The sequence below is a fragment of the Callithrix jacchus genome, chromosome 21 (genome assembly GCF_049354715.1).
Source record: "Callithrix jacchus isolate 240 chromosome 21, calJac240_pri, whole genome shotgun sequence".
In the NCBI taxonomy this organism is placed as follows: domain Eukaryota; kingdom Metazoa; phylum Chordata; class Mammalia; order Primates; family Cebidae; genus Callithrix; species Callithrix jacchus.
The window spans coordinates 26,020,804-26,040,302 of NC_133522.1; the positions used below are offsets into that span (position 1 = coordinate 26,020,804).

Consider the following 19,499-nt stretch of genomic DNA (forward strand, 5'->3'; position numbering starts at 1 on the left):
CTCTGTTAAAACTTTAAAGAACAGGTACAATCCTGTCTTAGGATGTGGGTTAATGACTTGTTTTGTTTAAGAAAGATATTATAAGAATTCTACTTATTTGAGAAGCTAAACATCATCTACCATAGATTATAATTTTAAAAATGAATACTCAGGCAGTATAAAACATAAGTATCTTGCAAAAGGTAAGAGTGTTCTTAAATATAAAATTATAGTATTACATAACTGCAATTTCTATCAGTTTTAATATGATTATGTCTATATATTCATCAGAGTTCTCTGCAGAACAGTACAAACAGGATATTTATTTATTTACTTATTTAAGGAATTGGCCTACATGTTTATGGAAGTTTGCAGGAAAGTGCTAGCAAAGAGAAAGAAGCAAAGTCTCACTCCAAGGAGATGCCTTCGAAGTCCACTTTGTTCCCTGGGTTCACCTGTATTCTCAGGCAAACTGCTACCATGAAACTCCCCACACAAGATGTGAAAGCCAAGAGGAAAGAGTTGAAGGGTAAGGTCCCCATAAGAAGACAGTGAACTACAGTTTCCTAGTCAATGGTATATACAGCAGGTGCTTATCCAGCAACTTCAGACACTGCAGAGTAGAGCTCAAGTATTCTTCTAAGAACCATGAGGTGACTGACATTACTGACACTGACATGAATGGATGCAAGGTACGCTGGCCAGTGCACCCCAGGCTCGTAGAGGACCCGACAACCACACTGGATGTCCATATTGGATTTTTAGGAATCTCATACAATTTTGGAACATATAATAAAAACATATCCACACAAATGTAACTCAAAGAATGTGTAACACCATTTCTTATTTAACAACGCTTCCTGTATGATTTTAACATACCAAAAAAAAAAAAAAGTAAAATTCTCAGGATGAGCTGGGAGGCTGAAAACCAGGGAAAAGCTGATACTGAAGTTCATCTGCTGAAGAATTCCCTTTTGCTGGCAGGAAGCCATTCTTTTGTTCGATTCAGGCCTTCAACCCACCCACATTATGGAGGGCCATTTGCTTTACTTAAAATCCATCAACTTAAATGTTAATCTCATCCAAAAATAACCATACAGAAACATCCAGAATAATGTATGAACATATATCTAGGCACCAGGCAAGTTGATACATAAATTTCATCAGACTACATTTGAATTAGCCTGCAATCATTGATTATTCTTTAATGTTATAGTTTACCTGCATAAGATCTGAAAAATGACATTTTTTAAACATTTGTAATAGTAATGTACAACTTACTAATTGCTATGACATACGTAATTTCAGTTTATCTTCAAAACTATGGTCTGAAGGGAAACAGGACTTAAAATGTCCATTATAAGAATTGCCAGTAGAAATATTACTTTTACAGGTTTGGAGATAATGAACCCCAAATGATTTAAACAAATGTGCAAGATAAAGCAGCCAGTAAATTAGCGCAAATAAGACTTGAATGTCAGCCTTCTGACTACAAGCCTAAAACTTTTACCACCATAGCTGTGCTTTAGAGAGAAATGTGTCTATAGTTGGAATCAATTTGTAGGATTAGAGCACTAAGTCCCTTTAAATTTAGGCAGAGCATCATTCTTCATTAGAGAGCCAGCATGTGGTAGGAAACTGATTAACTTATAGCTCTTTTAAAGGTACCCACAGGTATTCATGTCAGCAACATACTATTTACCAGTCACTAATCTAGAGGTGATCTTAATATGGAAATCCTTAATTTGAAAATAAGGACGATTTCATATTACATTCCAAAGAACATAATTGTCTTTAAATTGCCCTTCTTTTCTCCAAAGATTTGATCTCTGAAGCCTGAAATGAAACTTTAACATTTTCAATTAAATGCAAGCCTTCAAGCTTTGGTTGAAACTAAGAAAATGATTTGTGAACCACTTTCTAAACTTCCTCTGAAATCAGCTTCAAGCTAGTAAAGTTCTAATTCTTCACATTTACACGAGTTATAAAAGAGAAGTTCCTCAATGCTGAACTTTAGTCATAAAGTTCAAACCAGGCTGAAAAAAAGAATAAAATATTTTTTCCAATTAATTATTAGGCTTTTATTTCAATATCTGAAACCTTTTTTAAGGAAAAACACAGCTTATTATTTGCATGCATTGTTTAGGAGGAGAAGGCAGTGAAAACAAGCAAAATAAAATAAACAAAATTATCTTGCCTTATATTATTCGGCATCTAAGAGTTACATATCTGGCCATTATAATGCACAGTGTATATTTTTCAGTTTCTCCCAAATTCTGTGAAGTACTTTGGGATGTTTCTTTTCAAACATTTCAGAAAGCTTCATTCCCTTATATCTTCAATTTACTTTCTAAATTGATAACACGCTTTTGCTCCTTTGAGGAATGAAGTGTTATTGTGATGTATTTTTTCAAGGTGTTCAGAAAGTGAGAATATCATGTAATCATGTTCACAACTTCTGTTATCTGTGCTATTCTAATAGTAAATCGGCCACGAATAGTGATCATGGAGTCCCACCGTATGTTGTTTTCAGTCTTCATGCTATAATATATTAATATATCCTCTCATGTTTCCTTCTCCTTTGACTTTTTATATCATTCAATAGAAATCCTACCCTTCGGCTTTTAGACAACTTTTAGAGAACTGCAGAATACTGATGAAAGTATGGTACAATTTTGAAGTTCATCAATTTTTTTTAATTTCTCTTGTGTTGACTTATTTAATATCTCTGTACTGACAGATTTTTGATCATTCTATAAGACTACAGATTGTTGTGTTATAGCATAGGTGCAAATTTGTGAATTAAATGTAACAGATATTAAAGGAGAATGCAAAGAAGTTTATATTATCACTGTATCCAAATATACTGCTAGGCCTGGCCTTCCTTGTCAAGTGTTGAACTTTTTATAGGCTGTCTTGCATCTTGAATCTATGCAACATACAGGAATAAGAATGAATATAAGGCCAGATGTGGTGGCTCATACCTGTAATCCCAGCACTTTGAGAGGCCGCTGGGGGCTGATCACAAGGTCAGGAGTTTAAGACCAGACTGGACAACATAGTGAAACCCCATCTCTACTAAAAATATAAAAAGTTAGCTGGTCATGATGGTGGGCACCTGTAATCTCAGCAACTTGGGAGACTGAGGCAGGAGAATTGCTCGAACCCAGGAGGCTGAGGTTGCAGTGAGCCAAGATTGTGTCATGCACTCCAGTGTGGGTAGAAAAAAAAAAGAATGAATATGAAATTATTGTAAGACCTAATGGGTTCATGTTGCAATGAAGTCTGAAATGATTTGTCCTCTTAAATACCTTTTGGTAAAACCAAAAGTGGGGTGGTAAAACCTTAAGTAAAGGTAAAATTCTATTTGTTTTCTTGTGCAAGATATTAATACATAAGTCACAAAAATTGGTCCTAAATAGAAATACCAAATTATTTTTAAGTAAACTGAACAGCTGTGAAAACACCAAATATATATTTCTAAGTTCATCTTAACATATAGACTGGGGAATTATGTATTAGGTATAGTTGCTATTTTGACACATTTTCTTCTATAATTCTAAAAATTTCTTATATTTACCTCAAATAGAAATTTCACAAATACCTAGATTTAATTTTGAAAAAATAAATAAATTAATGTGATTACACAGGCTTTAAATTCCAGTGGTAATTTGTGTATCAGAATTAAAATTTATTTGTTATAAAATTATATTCATTTATTATAAAATTTAAGAAAGACTCATGTATAAAAGTGTCAATATATTCTAAAATAACAGGGACCATTAATTATTCTTTTATGTTTTGGCTATCATCACCCTGTGTCGGTTTGTAACATACTAGCAGAATTCACCTCAGAAAGTCAAATCTTGAACGTTATTTCTTTTATTAAAATTATCAAGAAGACATGACCTTGTACTTCTTCTTACTGGCTTATAGAAAATCAACTTGATAATGGATGTATGCTGTTTCTAAATAAGGTGTTTAATATTGAAATATTTTCAGTGACTGGAATAAATCACCCATTTCATATCTTACTCTAGCACCAAATGCACAGCCATATGTTTTGTGCCAAATACAGATTTACTAGAGGGCCAATAATTCAGCATTTTAGCTAAATAGTCTGATCATGTTAGTATTTATTTAAAGAAAGATTCTATCCCATATTCTTGCACATTCCATATATCATGACTTTGAGTTGGTGAGGGCTTTTGTGTACTTGAAGTTTAGGTCAAAGTAATAAATGGTAACATTCAAAGTTGTGGAAACTCCACACATTTTCAAAGTAAGAAAAACCTGGCAGTTCGAACTTTTAAACTTTAACATTTATAATGTCCCATATAATTAATGTTGTGTATAAATTAGCATATACAAAAATGTCCTTATTTATGCTAATTTATGGTCTCCTCAAAAATAACACAAACCCATCACAAGTCGCACATAAACTAGTACGGCACTGTAAAGAATAAAGAAGGTCATCAGAATTTGTTTCTCAATAGAAGAGTTAACTGAGTACTAAACACTGGGGTCTATTGGGGGAAAAGGGGAGGGCCAGTGGGAGGGGGAGGTGGGGAGGGATAGCCTGGGGAGAAATGCCAAATGTGGGTGAAGGGGAGAAGAAAAGCAAAGCACACTGCCATGTGTGTACCTACGCAACTGTCTTGCATGCTCTGCTCATGTACCCCAAAACCTAAAATCCAATAAAAAATTAAAAAAAAAAAAAAAGTTCAACTTTTTTCCAAAAAAAAAAGAATTTGAAATGAAAATAGGCAGTTAAAAACAGAGCATTTGTACAAATTATAAAGACATAGAGAAATCAGAAAAATTGAAAAAGAAGAAACGAGTATAAAAGGAAAATAATTAGTAAAGAAAGAATAAAGAAAAAATGACAACAAATTGTTATTATATACTTATTTTTGTTTAAAAATTTATAAAATTTCAGAGGAGAAATTATTTGGCACTAGAATTCCAGCAGTCACGGACCCATGCATGCTTATATGTGTCCTGTTTTCTTATTTTTACTTACTCTTATAGTATCCTATTTTCAAGGGAAAATTTTTGTTTATCTGTATTGTCTCAGTTTCATTATAAATCACTCTCCCAAGATCTCTCAGAATGTAAAAGAAAAATTATAAATTACATTTCTAAAAAATGTGTTAGTGAATTTTCAGGAACAGTTTGTCCAAGGTGTTTCTTCAATAAATACAAAAATATATTCTTTATATGACTTCCGTTAAAAAAAATCAAGAACAATTATCATGTGAAGTGAAGGCATTTGATATAGTTTGGATGTGTGTCCCTGCCCAAATCTCATGTTGAAATGTAATCCCCAGTGCTGGAGGAGGAACCTGGTGGGAAAAGCATGGCACCTTCCCAACACTCTCTTGCTCCTGCTTTCCTCTTTGATCTGCCTATTCCACCTTCACTTTTCACCACCCATTGGCAGCTACCTGAACCCTCTCCAGAAGCAGATTCCACTATGCTTTCTCTGCAGCCTGCAGAACTGAACCAATTAAACCTATTTTCTTAGAAACTACTCAGTCTCAGATATTTCTTTATAGCAATGCAAGAATGACCTAATCGGCATGTCAAAGCTAAACACTCAAATTACATTGGCTTGGTTTTACCCCCATTCAGATCTTTATGATCTCTTATATGGATTATTGGAATCTATTTAATATTATCCTATTCCTTATGACATCAATTTATCTACCATATTCAATAATGCAAGTCTGATTGTATCAATTCCCTCCTTTTTTTCTAGAGCAATGATGCCTTCTTGTTTGTATTTTTAATTAACCTAATGGTCTTATATATTTATAGAGTGCAATGTGATATTTTATATAAACATACATGTGGAATGATTAAATCAAGGACAGTGCACATTCATCACCTCATATACTTATTTTTATAAGAAAACTTGAATTTTAAAATATACATTATTATTAACTATAGTCATCATAGTGTGAAATAAATGTCAAAACCTTATTCTTCCTATTTAACCGAAAGTTTGCACTTTATGACTATCATCTCTTTCTCAAAATCACAAAAAGAAAAAATTATGTGACTGTCAACAACTGTGTCACTGAATAGTCAGGAAGCATGTCTCTAAGGTGTTTCTTTAATAAATACAAAAGCAATTATGATATACACTGTGTGTTTGTGAGGTTCATCTGTCTATTCCATCCTGAATCCTGCATCCTGCATCCCTCCAGTCTCTAGTAACCACCACTCTGCTTTCTAGTTTTGTGAGTTTTACTTACTTAGATTACACTTCTAAGAGATCATATTATAGTATTTATCTTTATGTGATTGGCTTATTTCATTTAGCATAATGCTCTTCAGGTTCATCCATGTTGACTCAAATGACAAATTTACTTTTAAAGTCTGAATAGTATTTCATTAATATTGTTTGAATGTGTTCCTCCAAGTTCATGTGTTTTAAACTTGATTATCAATGCAGGGGCATTGGGAGGTGGTGCTTAAAGGAGAGGTTCGGGTCGTGGGGACACCCTTCTCACTAATGGATTAATACCACTATCTCAGGATTGGATTTCTAAAAAAGGATGACTTCAGCCCCCCCCCCCCCGTGTGTGTGTGTGTGTGTGTGCGTGTGTGTGTGTGTTTGTGTGTCACCTTCTCTTGCCTTTCTGCTTTTCCCCATAAGACAATGAAACAACAAGGCCCTGGCCAGATTCTGGTCCCCCAATCTTGAGTTCCCAGCACCAAGAACTGTGAACATGTCTGTTCACTATAAATTACTCAATCTCTGATACTCTGTTACAGAAGCACAAAATACACTAAGCCATTGATTGTGCATATATGCCACATTTTCTTTTTCCATTCATCAATTAATGGACATTTAGGTTGATTCTACATCTTGGCTATTGTAAATATTGCTGCAGTGAAGAATGGAAGACAGATATCTCCTTGGCATACTAATTTCAATTCCTTTTGGAATATGGAAGTGGAATTGTTAGATCATATGAAAGTTCTATGTTTTGCTTTTTGAAGAACCTCAATATAGTTTGCTATAATGTCTATACTAATTGACATTCCCACCAATAGTGTATAAGAGATTCCTTTTCTTTATATACTTTCAACACTTGTTATCTTTTGTCTTTTTGATAATAACCATTTTAATAAGTGTGAGGGTAAAAAAAGAAAGAGGAAGAAAAATATTGAAAATAAACAGTCTTTAAATTTTGGATGCTTTAAATACAGCATCCAAAGCTAAAACTTTAAAGTGCAAATCATTAACAAATTACCTCACCCATCCCAGGCACTCTACCCTGACCTATACATCCTAACTACCTTAGACTATTCTTGGCTCTGTGAATTTATTGTGTAATATCTCAATTCAATTGTTTAGACAGACAAATTCTGCAGACTGAAGTATGCTTATCCCATGGAACTCTCACTGCCACACAAACACACCAGCTTCTTATTTATCTTCCTGGTATAATATTTTTCCATCTTCAAGGATTATCTCAAATTTGACCTCCCAAACTACAAATGGAATTAATCATTGTCTCCTCTGCACATTACCATTCAAACAAGCCTTTGCCAATGGTGATTTATTCACAAATTGTTAATTAGTTTAAAAATTATTAACAAAATAGATGTAATTAATAATCCAATATAAAAATTCTAATAAAAAGATATTTATAAACATAAATGAATGTAGAAAGAGAACAAAAATAGTTTTTAAAATGGCAAATGAGTATAAAATTTTTATGTTTATATTTTAAAAACAACAATAAATTAAACGAGGTGGGAACTAAATGGAACTACACTATTGATATCTATATATATTAAAAAGAAAAAAGTAGCTAAAAATACTCAGCAGACATAAAATAAAATTTTAACTATAACCTCCATTAATCAAGGGAGCACTAGCTGACCAACAGATAAATTATTGTCTTCAGAAAATGAAAATATATTTTCTACTCAAGTGCAGTCCGAAAAAGCTCTTACCAACATGAAAACAGCTCTTCTCCAATTGGTGAATGAAAAACTCAAACATCTTTCATCTTTTAGCTCCATGATCTTTCAGATCTGGCTTTTGTGAAGAATAAACATGGGGAAATAATACGTGTGGCTTTCTATATAGATCATGTCTAAATATAGCATACATCCACTAGGTGCATTCATTTCATTTCATTAACTGGCACCAATTTAATTGCATGGAAATTTGAGAACTATAGCCTTTCTATAACGTTTAGAAGTAAAAGCAAATTTAGTTAAAAATCAGCTATTTTTGTCATACTATACAATTTTATATGTAATAAAATTAAAACTGTAATTTAAAATTAAGATATAAACTCAAAAGCAGACGTTTTTACACATTTTTAGATAAATAAACTCATCTGTCATGAATTTGTAATTCCAAATACAGGTTCTGTGCTGCCAAACATTATTCCATCTCCTTTAATTTCACATTAACTCAGTGACACGGGTTGAACTTTAATAGTAAAGAAAAGATAATTCTCCTACAAAAATTAAACCATGTGTTTCAAGAACCACAGCTGTCATATGTGACCAAAGTGATAGTTTATTTGACAGCACAACACCATTAAAAACAAAACACAAAGTTTTGTGGCTTGTTGTAGTGGATGTTATAGTGCACTGGCCATGATCATATCCTTTCAAGCTGTTGGCGTGGACCTGGATGATAGCCCTCCACTGGCAACTCTTTATGGAAAGTGCCTTGGCTATAGAGAGCTACTATGGGTATTGACAAGCCACTTACAAGAACAGCCTTCATTCAAAGATTGTGATACAGTGGCATAAAGGTTCCACTTCTTGCCTCATTTGGAAATAACTCTCAAGGCCATTCTTGTTTGGCTGACATGTTCTTTGAGGTTGTATCACATCCTAAATTATCTTTTGACCTAATACTACATCTTTTTCTTATCCCATAAGAAAGCATTCTCTCATCGACTTTTCATATGCTTATCTTCTCTGGGTCTCCATCCTAAGGAACTTTACCTTCAATAGTTGGTACAAGAAGTGGGAGTAAAAAGTAGACTATTAATTGGAATTTTCTAGCTGGGTCATATATTGGCCAGATAACAATAGGAAGTCTATCACTAGTAGTAATTAGAGCACAGATATAATCTGACAAAGAACAGTGCAATTGTTTAAATTTTCACAGGTGAAAGTCTTATATCTTATACATGCACTAAAGTTGAATTATCAAGTCTTTGTTATATAGGTAAGGAGTAATATTTATAAGGATAATAGAATTGTGTGCTATTGCAGGGGGTAATCAATGTTTTGGGCAAAGATAATGAAGGTTTGAGGGTGATTATTGCCTAAGGTCTAGGTGAGAAATCTAGGAATGCTCCCTCAAAACATATAAAGAGACTCATCTTGTGCAGTCAGAGAACAAACAAAGCTGAGGAGCATGTCTAAGATTTAATCAGAAAAACAGCAGAGCTTGGGGGAAGGTTGGTCTTTTCATCTAGGATGCACAGATATCCTAAGATTAAGGCCTTAGTTAGTATTACATGTGAAAATCTTGACTTTCTATATTCTACAGAATCTGCTGAAATGACTAACTTCTCTCTTTTAAAGGTTAGCATTCTCCCTTGCTCCATGAAAATGTTCATGATGAGATAGTGCATGCATCACTTCAAGGAACTGCCACTACATAGTTTCCTGTACACCAGACTGTAAAGTAGGCTTAATTGACAGCATATATTTTCAAGGTAAATTTCACCCATTAAGAAAGGCAAAGTATCATGAAGAAGCTGCAGAACCTAAACAACCTACATTAGTAGGAAATGAAAGAGTATCTATCTCTAGTTTATCTATCTCTCTATCTATTGTAAGATATTAAAATTCTAGATCAAGAGAGGCAAAATATATATTTTATAAGGTATAATTAATTAATGTATATTTGAAGCATTTTCCTAGAATTCAACGTTTAACATTCTGATATCTTGCCCAGATATGTTGCTTTCCTGTTGCTACCATAGATTTCAGAACCTTGGACAGAGTGAGGTTCTATTTTGCGAATGCCGTAATTGCCATGTCAGATGAGTAAAGAATAAATAAAAAGTTTCAGAGTCATAGGCAAGCTAGAGAGAATATATAATGTAAGGCTAGAAAACTCAACAAAGCACTATTTTCTATAGGACGGCTTAAATTTAGCAAAACAATAAAACAATGTGCTTAAAACAGTAAAATAAGCACCCATAAGAATTTCAGTGTTGGCTCTTTTCTGTAGACAAGAGCTAACTTTAGAAAACTCTATTATAGAATTGGACTCACTGATAGTGATGGAGACACTGATAGAATTCCAAAATTGTAGAAGCCAGCTGGCAGTATATTACTGTCTGAGGCAAGGCAGCAGAAATTATAACATGAGTCAAGGTCGGAGGGATAGCCAGGAAGCCTAACTCACAGAGAGTTATGGGGAGGATTAAAGAGCACAGTGTCCTTAAGGGAAAAATAGATGAACAACCATTCCAATATTTATAATTTATTTATCAGTTTTTAGACCTGAGCCAATTTTCCAAACTGATTGTCACTGACAAAGGAAGAGGTTTTGTCTCTAAAAGGACAGATCCTACTACAATACTGGAGTAGATATATGGTAACTCCCCAGTTAGTCTCAGGAAATCTAGAGCCATTTGCTCAGGTAACTGTCCAGTGAGAAAAGAAACTCCTCCAAGTTTTGAGGACAATTGAACACAGGATCCAAGCTAATATTTATGCTGTGCATATAAAGCATTAACATGGATCCCTTATTAGAATGGGTCATAAGAGAGTCAGGTAATAAATAAGAGTCCTGGCCCAGGTCTGGCTCACAATGGATCCACTTGTTTGATGGATTCATCTGGTGATCCTTTTTTGGGTTCCAACTGTAAATCAAAATGAGTATAGTTGGAAGTTTGCAAAATCTCTTTGTTAGCTTCTTAGCCAATAAAACCTCATTTGCTAATACAGTGGGGACAACCAAGTGGAATTCTTTGAAACTCCCCCACATACCATCTGAGATAGAAAATAATATTTACCACAGTAAATATTTATCAACCAGAGACACCCTTAAAATACTAAAGTATAAGAGTAGTGGTTCCCTTCATATTTCTATTTATTTTGTGAAATTTGCCATCGCAGGGTCATTGAAGATGGACTCTTGAGAATGACGATACCAACCCACAAACTCAACCAAGTGAAAAACTCCCTTGCAGTTGCAGCGCAAGATGTACTTTTTGTGCATGGTTTCAGATACACAATAAATGGCCACTTATTCAACAAATATGTTATTTATATTCACATTAAAAAGACAAATCAGCAATAGTTTTCATTTATTGTTCCAGAGAGCAGGGGATACACTTTATGAAGCCTCAGATCTGCAGCATCAATGACGTTTTCGAGGATAACGATCTGAAACTTTCTAGCACATGTCCTCTCAAGCTCTAGTTTTGACGGGAGGAAGGGAGATTCTGTGCTTAAGTGTATATTTGACAATATCTAGGGGCATTTTTGGTTGTTATAGGTAGGGAGGCCTTAGAATTTGGCAAGTATAGTCCAGGAATCCTATAATGCATAGAGTCGACTATACAAAAAAAAAAAAAAAAAAAAAGAAAAAGAAAAATCTTGCCTGGCCCAAAATGTTGATAGTTAGGTTGTAAAGCCTGCTCTAAAGTAAGGGACAATTTTTTTTTTTTTTTTTTGAGAGGAAGTCTTGCTCTTGGCTCAGGCTGTAGTGTAATGGCACCATCTCGGCTCACTGCAACCTCCACCTCCTGGGTTCAAGTGATTCTCCTACCTCAGCCTCTCGAGTAGCTGGGATTACAGGTGCCCACCACCACACTCAGCTAATTTTTGTGTTTTTATTAGAGACATTGTTTTACAATATTGGCCAGGTTGGTCTCAAACTGCTGACCTCAGATGATCCCCATGCCTTGGCCTCCCAAAGTTCGGAGATCACAGGTGTTTGAGCCACCGCACCCAGCCGGTAAGGGACAATTTATTCTATCACACACTTTGCAACAGGAAGGGTTAGTACCTTTGGAAGACTTCATGATCTTTCAGAACAATTCTAAACAGCTATGTCCTTTTTAGAAATTCCCATGGGATTGGTCACAACCTTTGTTAAGCCTGCAGGACAGTCATGCTTCTCTCTCAATCCACTTTCTTCACATCCCCAACAGAACTTGATTTCAAGAACACACCCTAACAAATTTCTGGTTGTTAACCTCCATCTCAGAATCTCCTTCCAAGGAAACCCAACCTGCAAGAACAAATAAGAACTTTAATTTCTGGTTTAGCTTCTTAGTGGCTGAATTACCCTGAGTATTTCAGTTAGCACTTCTGAGCATCAGGTTTGTCATCAATAAAATGGAAATAATAATAATCTTATCACAAGATTATTTAATTAGATGATATATCATGCAACAATGAGTTAATAAGCTACAGTACTAGATTTCTATCATCTTCCTTAAGTATTTAAGTTGAGAAAGGGAAAGGAATAAAATATTTGATATTTAAAGGTACTAAAGACTAGGTTTACTACAATAGCATCCGTAGTAGATTCACATCAAAAGGCATTATAATTCTTATGAATATTAACTTTTGTTTGGTTCCTTTAAATTACCTAATAAATTTTTCAAAAATTCTTTGAATTACTCTGGCATTTCCTTGTTTTCCACTTTTTGATTCTAGAATAAAAGCTTCAATTTAATTATTTAATTTAAAAAGATGCTATGTTGTGTCTTTTACCCACAGAAAAATTCTTTTTAAAGCAGTTATTTACAAAAACAAAACTTCAAGTAATAAAATCTAAACTCTATGTCAACCCATTACTTGCCAGACAGTATCTAAAGGTTTTGAAATATACCAGAACATGAAACTGTATTGGTTTCAAGACTTATCTATATTATAAATTACATGTAGAATTTAAAAATATTCACTTTTTAAAAACTGTAAATTTTCGTTTTCTTTTTTTTTTTTTGAGACAGAGTTTTGCTCTTGTTACCCAGGCTGGAGTGCAATGGTGCAATCTCGTCTCACCACAACCTCCACCTCCTGGGTTCAGGCAATTCTCCTGCCTCAGCCTCCTGAGTAGCTGGGATTACAGGCACATGCCACCATGCTCAGCTAATTTTTTTTTTTTTTTGTATTTTTAGTAGAGATGGGGTTTCACTATGTTGACCAGGATTGTCTCGATCTGTTGACTTCAGGATCCACCCACCTCGGCCTCCCAAAGTGCTGGGATTACAGGCTTGAGCTACTGCGCCTGGCCAAAACTGTAAATTTTCTAAACATTACAATGTCACTATATGGAATGTATATACTAAATTTAATTAAAATTAATGGTATAAAAGGAGAAAAATAAACAAAAAAAGAATCCTATTAAAAGCAATTGCCAAATTCAATTTAAAAGTTCGTTTAAATGAATAATACATATATTACTTTACCAAAAAATTGAAAATAAGGTAATAACGAGCATAAGTATTGTATTATATGAAACTGATAATACAATGGCCTTAGTGCAAGTAAATAAAATGAAAAACAATCTTTAATTTTGGCCAAATTTTTCACTAAAATTATTTATTCTTTTTTTTTTAATTTTTTATTGGATTTTAGGTTTTGGGGTACATGAGCAGAGCATGTAAGACAGTTGCGTAGGAACACACATGGCAGTGTGCTTTTCTTTCCTTCTCCCCTTCACCCACATTTGGCATTTCTCCCCAGGCTATCCCTCCCCACCTCCCCCTCCCACTGGCCCTCCCCTTTTCCCCCCAATAGACCCCAGTGTTTAGTACTCCCCTTTCTGTGTCCATGTATTCTCATTTTTCATCACCCACCTATGAGTGAGAATATGTGGTGTTTCATTTTCTGTTCTTGTGTCAGTTTGCTGAGGATGACGTTCTCCAGATTCATCCATGTCCCTACAGACGACACAAACTCATCATTTCTGATTGCTGCATAATATTCCATGGTGTATATGTGCCACATTTTTCCAATCTAGTCTATTATCAATGGGCATTTTGGTTGATTCCAGGTCTTTGCTATTGTAAACAGTGCTGCAATGAACCCATCTGACAAAGGGCTGATATCCAGAGTTTACAAAGAACTCAAATGGATTTACAGGAAAAAAACAAACAAGCCCATTCAAAAGTGGGCAAAGGATATGAACAGACACTTTACGAAAGAAGACATATATGAGGCCAACAATCATATGAAAAAATGCTCATCGTCACTGGTCATCAGAGAGATGCAAATCAAAACCACATTGAGATACCATCTCACGCCAGTTAGAATGGCGATCATTAAAAAATCTGGAGACAACAGATGCTGGAGAGGATGTGGGTAAAATTATTTATTCTAGTTAAAAAAAAAGAGACTTGGGCCTGGCGCGGTGGCTCATGCCTGTAATCCCAGCACTTTGGGAGGCCGAGGCAGGCAGATCACGAGGTCAAGAGATTGAGACCATCCTGGCCAACATGGTGGAACCCCGTCTCTATTAAAAATACAAAAATTAGCTGGGTGTGGGGGCGTGCACCTGTAGTCCCAGCTACTTGGGAGGCTGAGGAAGGAGAATTGCTTGAACCTGGGAGGGAGAGGTTGCAGTGAGCCGAAGTCACACCACGGCACTCCAGCCTGGCACCTAGTGACAGAGCAAGACTCTGTCTCAAAAACAAAACAAAACAAAACAAAACAAAAAAAACAAAACGAGATTTGACAAATATTTGAAGGTATAAATTAAATGTATTGTTAACAGTCAGTAAAGGTGCCTCGGATGAGTGTAAAAGTAGTGTAGAATAGTAATAGGAAGAACTAAATCTAAATGCTAGTAATAATGAAAAATTATTAAGTAAAAATTATATTTATCAAATGTAATCATTTAGGCCTATGTTATAATTTTATTGTTACTAATTTTTCAACTTTTATGCCAAATATACTAATTATACTGGCATATATACTTTTTAAACAAAACTGAATAATGAAATTTTATGGGCAGGAAGAGGATGAGAGCAGAAATATCAATAATGTTGATCCAGGTATGAGGCAACTACAGCCACAATAATTTTAACACTTTTACTCTTTGTATGAGTCATAGAATCTAAAGTTGAGTTTTGATGTTGGCTGAGAATGTTATCAAAAGCAAGGAGAGAATGAGTTAAACACTTACTGAGTATTGAATATTACTTAGTAGATACCTAACTTATTATTTTCTTATTTAATACCAATAGCCATTATTAATAATCACAAAAGTATTATTTCCATTTCACACATTAAAAATTGAGATTGAATAACATGCTCAGTGTCAACAGATACACATTTTTGGAACTGAGAGTCAAACAGACTTGTTGAATTGGACAGTCCCTGCTTTCTTTTTTAACCAAGATTTTTCTATTTAACTTTGATCTGTTTTTCTTATACAGATAATAAATTATTTTCCAAAGCTAACTACAGCTGAGACACTAATTATCAGGTGGCATGGTACAATGCAGTATATCATTCATCCACTGTCTGATGTAAAACAGGAGCTGCATGGGAGGTAACCATATTAACATCATTGTTCTCTCCTGACTTTGAACAGTAGCTGCAGCTTGAGCCTTAAATAACACACAGCACAAGAAGGCCCAGTACATTGTACTTAAGTTATAGGTAGCTAAGCTTTGCTGTCATTGTTTGGGTAAAGATCTAAAATCTCATGTTCTCTTCAGCACACTCTCGGGTTGACATATTTTCTGATTAACCGGCATTTCTCCCTCTCCTGAGTTCTCGTGATATTTAGACATTAAATTCTATTCTTATACTTTGCCTCTTCTCCAGCCATCTGTTTAGATGACATCTTTCATACTTAAAGTTCTTTGAGGATAGAGATCTTTTGTATATCTTACAAAATCCAGGCATGCCTTGAGCAAAATGGGAACCTAACTCATTGTTGATAGCTAAATTAATTGAAACTACGTATTTTTGTTTGCTTTTAGCCACCAATCCTCACAACAATATATAATACCATTTATTTTGTGCAGATGATACATTAGAAAATAACAATGCATAATAATGCAAGTCCCATAATTTAATGCTTTGTGGTACAGTCTTGATGATGTTAATAAAAATGTTGCATTATCATGAAGACAGCTTTTCAGTTCATGAAAAACAAACCTATGTCATTTAGTTATTGAATGCAATTTGAACTGTTTTCCACAAGCTCATAACCAGTATTAGCTTTTAACATTAAGCAGTAAACAGAAGAAGCAATAAAAACAAAACAATATTTTATTCAAAATATTATTATTCATTATGACTCTTACATAAGATTGGAGAAAACTTGGTTTCTTTAAAAAATATATTTTTTAAATTTTCTCAAAAACTTGTTTCTAAATGGATTTTTTAGACAAACGTAATAAAATTAATATCTCAGAAATTTTAATTTCTTATACATGTTTTGCCTAAAATAACATGTCTTTCCTGCCTTCATAGTATTTACATTAAAATGAAAGGAATGTAAAAAGCATACAATGAAATTAACATTGACTTTTAAAGTTAGAGGATCTGTTTTAGTGTAGTTTCTTCCACTAAATAAAAGTGAATTCTTAACTAAATATATTTTGTTTCCTTCAAAATTTAACGTAACATTTGCCTCGAATTGTTTGTGGAACTTAAGAAATGTAGTTGAGGTGAAATGGGATTTGCTTGCTGCAAAATTTACATCTCAATTATATAATTATTTAATTATAAATATTTGACTATTGAGACTTAGAAAACTGAATAATTTTAGTTATTTGTACAATTTAATTGTGTTTAATCATTATTTTTTCTGGCAGAATTTTTTGCAGCATTTTTTCCAATATTTTTTAACATGGTAAAATACCTGCAACATATAATTTATGATCTTATCTTTTTTTAGCATACAGTTCAATGGTATTAAATACATTCATAATGTTGTACAAATATCACTAAGATCCATCTTCATGACATTTTTTATTTCTAGAAAACTGAAACTTTATACCCACTAAACAATAATGCTACATTTTCTCAGCCACTGCGAATGGCCATTCTAATGGATAGTGGGTAGCATCTAATTGTAGCTTTTATTTGCATTTTTTTTTTTTTTTTTTTTTTTTGCCAATCAGTTTGAGCTTATGAGGTTGCTCAGGTTAGCCTTGAACTGATGACCTTGCCTTCGCAAGTGCCATGACCTCCAGTGGGAGCCACTTTGGACCCCAACATTTTCTTAATGTTTAGTGATATGGAACATTTTTTCAAGTGATTATTAACCATTTGTCTTTCTTCATCTTCTTTGGAGAAATGTTTATTTAAGTCCTTTTCCCATTTCTGAATTGAGTTGTTTTATGTCTTTGTGTTTTGAGAGTTCTCTACATATTCTATATATTAATCCATTATGAGATAGATGATATGTAAACATTTTCTCCCATTCTGTGGTTTACCATTTTACTCTATTGGCAGGGTCTGTTGAAGCACAAATTTATTCATTTTTGTAATGTCCAACTGTCTAGTTTTTATTTTGTTGCCTGTGAATTTGGAGTCATATTTTAAAAGTCAATGCCAAATTCAATGTTATAAACTTTTGCATTACATTTTCTCCTAAAAGTTTTATAGTTTTTGGTCTTACATTTTAGTCTTTGACCATTTGAGTTAATTATTTATATGGATATTTAAAAAGGTTCCAACTTCATCAGGCTTTCCCTGCACCATTTGTTGTAAACAGTGTTATTGTTTTCATTGAATAGTGTTGAGTGATCTCATCAATAATTATTTTACTGCATATGTAAACGTTTATTTCTAGGATCTCTACCTGTTTCACTGGTCTGTATATCTGCCTTTATGCCAGTACCATAACATTTTGATTACTGTAGCTTTGAAGTGAATTTTGAAATTGGGAAATATGAATCCTCCAGCTTTCTCTTTTTCAATATTAATTTGACTGCTCAGTCTCTTGAGACTATTTATGCAAATACATTGTTGGTATTTTGATAGGGATTACATTAAATCTGCAGATCACTTTGAGTAGTATAAACAGCTGAATATTAAATCTTTCAATAGATAAATACAAAATATGTTTTTATTTATTTATATCTTCTTCCATTTCTTTTGACTTTCTTTTCCAGTTTTCATTGTACAAAACTTTCACTCCTTTGGTTAATATCTAACTATTTTATTATTTAGATACTAGTATACATTAAATTGTTTTTATAATTTCCTTTTAAGAATGTGCATTATTTTTATGTAAAAATGAAACATTTTTGTTGGTAACTTTGTATCTTGCTACTTTGCTGAATTTATTTATTAGTTCTAACAGTTTTTTTGTGGACTCTATAGAGTTTTCTAGAGAGAAGATAATCATCTGGAATCAGAGATAATTTTGTTTCTTTATTTCCAATTGGATGCCTCTGTTTAATTTTTCGTCTAATTTCTCTAGCTAGAACTTGCTGAACTATACTGAATGAAAGGGATAAAACCAGTCATGCTTTTCCTGTTCCTGATTTTTGAGGAAAAGCTTTAAGTCTTTCACTATTATGATGTTCACTTCACTGTGAATTTTTAAAAGTATATGACTTTCATTATATTGAGGTAGTTTTTTTCTGTTCATAATTTGTTGTGTTTATCATAAAAAGTGTCAATTAGGTAAAATTATTTTTCTGCATCAGTTGAGATGACCATGCATGTTTTTTTCCATGCTTGGAATGTGGTAAATTACATTAATCAATAATATATAATGAGCCATTACTGCATTCCAGAAATAAATCTCACTTTTTCATATCGTGTAGTACTTTGAATATGGTGCTGAGTTTGGTTGCTAGTATTTTTACATCAATGTTCACATTAAACATCCGTCTGTAGTTTTCTTATAATGTCTTTATCGAGTTACAATAGCTGGCTAATGTGATTTCCTCTTTTATTTATTGATTAAGAATGTGTCATTTATTATTTTATCTCTGACAATCTCTAACAATCTCTGCTTCTAAATTAGCATGTTCAGACTACTCACATTTAAAATGATTATGGCTGCAGTTAGATTAATATCTATCAAGTTTGTTAATTCCCTTAACAAATTAACAGTAGTTATTTGAAATGTCCTGCCTGATAAACCCAAAGTGTGAGTCTTATCTGAATTTGGTTCTGAAGCTTGTTTTGTAAAAAAAAAAAAAAAAAAAATTAATATGCCTGCAGTAGTCCATTCTCACACTGCTATAAGAACTGCCTGAGACTGGGTTTGTAAATGAAAGAGGTTTAATTGACACACAGTTTTACATGATGAGGAAAGCCTCAGGAAACTTACAATCATGGCAGAAGGTGAAGGAAGGCAGGCACCTTCTTCATAAGGTGGCAGGAGAAAGAATGACCAAAGGAGTAACTTACCAAACACTTATGAATCATTAGCTCTTCTGAGAATTTGAGAACTCACTCACTATTAGAAGAGTATGGGGAAACCTCCCCCATTATCCAGTTCCCTCCACCTGGTCTCTTCCTTGACTTGCAGTGATTATGGGAATTATAATTCAAGATGAGACTTGGGTGGGGACACAATA

General features: G+C 33.6%; 1 protein-coding gene across 1 annotated transcript in view; it reads left to right on the forward strand.

The window, feature by feature from the left end:
• The window catches only part of LOC144580641 (uncharacterized), a 72,945-nt gene that overhangs the window by 35,923 nt on the left and 17,523 nt on the right, over nt 1–19,499 (forward strand). The window contains exon 3 of the mRNA XM_078358531.1: nt 323–508. Within this exon, the coding sequence (XP_078214657.1) occupies nt 323–508 (186 nt within the window). The remainder of the gene's footprint in view (nt 1–322; nt 509–19,499) is intronic.